The sequence below is a fragment of the Octopus bimaculoides genome, chromosome 11 (assembly GCF_001194135.2).
Source record: "Octopus bimaculoides isolate UCB-OBI-ISO-001 chromosome 11, ASM119413v2, whole genome shotgun sequence".
In the NCBI taxonomy this organism is placed as follows: domain Eukaryota; kingdom Metazoa; phylum Mollusca; class Cephalopoda; order Octopoda; family Octopodidae; genus Octopus; species Octopus bimaculoides.
Window position 1 is genome coordinate 7392890 of NC_068991.1, and position 4109 is coordinate 7396998.

General features: G+C 37.7%; 1 protein-coding gene across 2 annotated transcripts in view; it reads right to left on the reverse strand.

The window, feature by feature from the left end:
* Window positions 1-4109, reverse strand: part of LOC106874877 (isoaspartyl peptidase/L-asparaginase) — a 15371-nt gene that overhangs the window by 3804 nt on the left and 7458 nt on the right. For both annotated transcript variants that reach the window (XM_014922777.2, XM_014922776.2), the window contains exons 2-4: window positions 3343-3578; window positions 2428-2570; window positions 773-942 (exon numbers count right to left, since the gene is read on the reverse strand). In XM_014922777.2, the coding sequence (XP_014778263.1) occupies window positions 773-942; window positions 2428-2570; window positions 3343-3538 (509 nt within the window). In that variant the 5' untranslated portion in view covers window positions 3539-3578. The remainder of the gene's footprint in view (window positions 1-772; window positions 943-2427; window positions 2571-3342; window positions 3579-4109) is intronic.

Below are 4109 nucleotides of genomic sequence, written 5' to 3' on the forward strand. Positions count from 1 at the left end.
GCTGTACTCTTCCACCACAACTTTCTCTCACTCTTACTTCCTGTTTCTGTTGTGCCTGTATTTCAAAGGGTCAGCCTTGTCACACTGTGTCACGCTGAATATCCCCGAGAACTACGTTAAGGGTACACATGTCTGTGGAGTGCTTAGCCACTTGCACGTTAATTTCACGAGCAGGCTGTTCCATTGATTGGATCAACTGGAACCCTCGACGTCGTAAGCGATGGAGTGCCAACACACACACACACACACACACACATATATTTATATATATATACACACACACACACATATATATGTGTGTATAAGGTTGAATGTGGATTCGTCCTTTAACTGGAATGGTTTCCAAAAATAATTGGCAGTTAAACTTTATTGGTGTCAGCCCTAAAAGTGCACCAGCCGTGTATAAATAGAAACTGAGTACATTTTCAACCTTTTGGTATTTTCCTTTAGATTTTGTCTCCTACTTCTGAATCATTTCGATATCAATAATCTCTGACCCTCCTCCCCCATTTATAGAATATAACAAACAGTTAATATATTATCAAAGATAAAAATAACATTATTATAGGGATTTAAACTCTGTTACACATTATTTAGCTTGGACAGTAGATATAATTTCTACTTATACCATTCCAAATACGTCATATACATAGAATTGGGAAAGGAGTAATGTTTAGTTTATATGTATAATACACACTATAAATGTTAGGTTTAAAAATCTGGAGGAAATTGCATATTAAATGTGAATATGATAACTTAAAAACCAACTTACACTTGTTTTGATGAATGAAATAGATTTTGAATCGTGCTCTTAAATTCCATATAAGTTTGCCATTCCTTTTTAGCACTTTCTGTAACTAAAACCTCAGTTGGGACAGTAGATACACCATGCTCTTCAGCAAAAGCATTAGCTCCTCTACCCACTAACAACACATGATCAGTCTGTGAAATTACGAAGGAAAATAAGATATTACATTTGAACCAGTAATCAATAATAAAGGAAGGTGTTTATAAGCCATCAAAGAAACACACAAAAACCGTTAGATTCACTTCAACATTTAAATTTAATTTGTCAACATATTTTGGTCACTTTGAGACTGCGACCTGTTCATTGACAAAATTCCATGGTTGCGGTCTCAAAGCGAAGAAAATATTTTGACAAATTAAATTTAAATGTTGAAGTGAATCTAACAGTTTTTGTGTGTTTCTTAAATGGCTTATAAATACCTTCCATGCTGCATGTCTGTGGGCATGACATAGTAAAAACACATACTAAATACAGGCCTCCAAGTTCAAGTTTAGATACGTGGAAAATAATGCAAGGAGCAGAAGAATAATAGAATATTTTTAAAAGTTACTACTTCTTGTCTGTGGTCATGACATAGTAAATGAACCGGAAGAATCTGAAGAGCTTCAAATATAATGCCTTGTAAGATTTTGCTGTACCAAGGTAGCACGCTGGCGGAATCAGTAGCACACCAAGCAAAATGCTTAACAGCATTTTGTCCACCTTTATGTTCTGAGTTCAAATTCAGCTGAGGGTGACTTTGTCTTTCATCCTTTCTGGGTCAATAAAATAAGTACCAGTTGCATACTGGTATCGATCTAATTGACAGCCCGCCCCCATCTTCCCCCAAAATTTTGAGTCTCGTGCCTAGAGTAGAAAAGAATAATATAAGTACCAGTTGAGCACTGGGGGAATCGATGTAATCAACTTATGCCCTCCCCCCAAAATTGCTGGGCTTGTGCCAAAATTTCATTATACCAAGGCAGGAAGCTGGCAGAATGGTTAGCACAGTGAACAACACACTTAGCAGCGTTTCATCCAGCTTTACATTCTGAGTTCAAATTCTGCCAAAGTTGACTTTACCTTTCATACTTCATAAAATAGGTACCAGTTAAATATTGGGGTCGATGTAATCAACTTAACCCCTCCCCTGAAAATGATGACCCTGTGCTAAAATTTGAAACCAACATTTCATTATACTACTGTTTTTTTTTTTAAATATTTTAAGCTCAAATCCTTTCAGGGTTGAAAAAATAAAGTCTCTGTCAAACATTGCAGTTGACAGACTCAATTATATTCATCATCATCATGAACGTTTAACGTCCGCCTTCCATGCTGGCATGGGTTGGACGATTTGACTGAGGACTGGTGAACTAGATGGCTGCACCAGGCTCCAGTCTGATCTGGCAAAGTTTCTACAGCTGGATGCCCTTCCTAACACCAACCACTCTGAGAATGTAGTGGGTGCTTTACTCTCTTCCAAAAATTGTGTCTATGTCAGAAACCAATATATTTAGAATTTTTATAGAACTCAAAAAACAAGTTTAAATGTTTTTCTAAAACAACCCAATGCTTATAGAGGGAACCAAATGTACAAACTAAAACACTGCAGATCAGTCTAATATTTAAAAGAATATTACCCTTTCCATAACAATCTGAGCTAGTTGTATAGGGTTAGCAATGTTCTGCACACAAGCAACAGCACCACTGTTTAGAGTAGAACCTTCCATAATCATTGCGTCCATTTCAACTTCACCAATGCTGTTAAGCACAGATCCGGTGCCTAATGAATGAAAGTTAGTAAAACAACATGTAAATATGAGAAAACAGCTCAATCTTCTACAACACACATAAGTATATAACACTAACTGTAGTCGGTTATTTTTAGAGAGTTCAATAATGCAGACTATGAAATATTGTAATCAACAGTAAATGTTAAATGTTCTCTGACTAATGACTTTATGGAAAGTATTTTATTATTGTTGTTGTTGTTGGCACTCCGTCGCTTACAACGACGACGAGGGTTCCAGTTGATCCGATCAACAGAACAGCCTGCTCGTGAAATTAACGTGCAAGTGGCTGAGCACTCCACAGACACGTGTACCCTTAACGTAGTTCTCGGGATATTCAGCGTGACACAGTGTGACAAGGCTGACCCTTCGAATTACAGGCACAACAGAAACAGGAAGTAAGAGTGAGAGAAAGTTGTGGTGGAAGAGTACAGCAGGGTTCACCACCATCCCCTGCCGGAGCCTCGTGGAGCATTAGGTGTTTTCGCTCAATAAACACTTACAACGCCTGGTCTGGGAATCGAAACCACGATCCTATGATCGCGAGTCTGCTGCCCTAACCACTGGGCCATTGTGCCTCCACGGAGTTTATAATGTCTATGAGAAATACAGCAATAAAATACATATCTATCTGTAAATGGTGCATTTTGTTTCAACAAATTCTCAACTAGTTTTAACTTATCAGCAAAAAAAATTTCTGATAGGAACAAATTTAAACAGAGACCAATGTGTTTATGGAGAAATGGGTTTTAAAAAGTTACATACCAGCATCAAAGACAGGATCATTCTCAAGACTTGTCACAGCAGTCACAACAGCATCTATTGCACTTCCATTTTGCTTTAATTTCATAAATCCCAAATTAGCAGCATGTTTTACTCCTTCTACACTTCTTTCAGACATATCATCGGGTATAGCCCAAGCTCCACCATGGACGGCTATAATGGGCTTTATATCATTCATATTTCAGCCTGTCTCTTCTTGTTTTCTACTTTGCCAGTTTCTTTATTAAAATATTTAAACATGTGTTCTTTAAAAACAATATGTATATATGTGGGTGTGTATATAAGTAAAGAAACATATCTTCTAAAGTGCATGAAAGGGTTAGCTGCAAGTTGCACACAATCTTACATAGATAACAAGCCCCAAATATTGGTGAAAAATTTAATGAGCACTGGAACAAAAACTTCAAAAAACTCCTCCCAACATGCACTAGTCATATATATGGTGGTATTCTTTTCTACTCTAGACACAAGGTTCAAAATTGGTGGGGGGGGGGGGAAGTCAATTAGATTGACTCCAGTACGCAACTGGTACTTAACTTATTGACCCCCCCACAAAAGGATGAAAGGCAACCCCTCAATCTACAGGGTCTAAGTGATTATTTGTTGGAAGTTTCGTTTATAGCATCCATTTTTCAGGAAGTTATGAGGCAACAAAGTCGGTGGGGTAGTTATGTCAAAGTTATGAGCGGGGAGGCAAGTCAGATTGTGTGAATTTACCGAAACTCCTCTTCCTACCCCCTTGGGGAAAT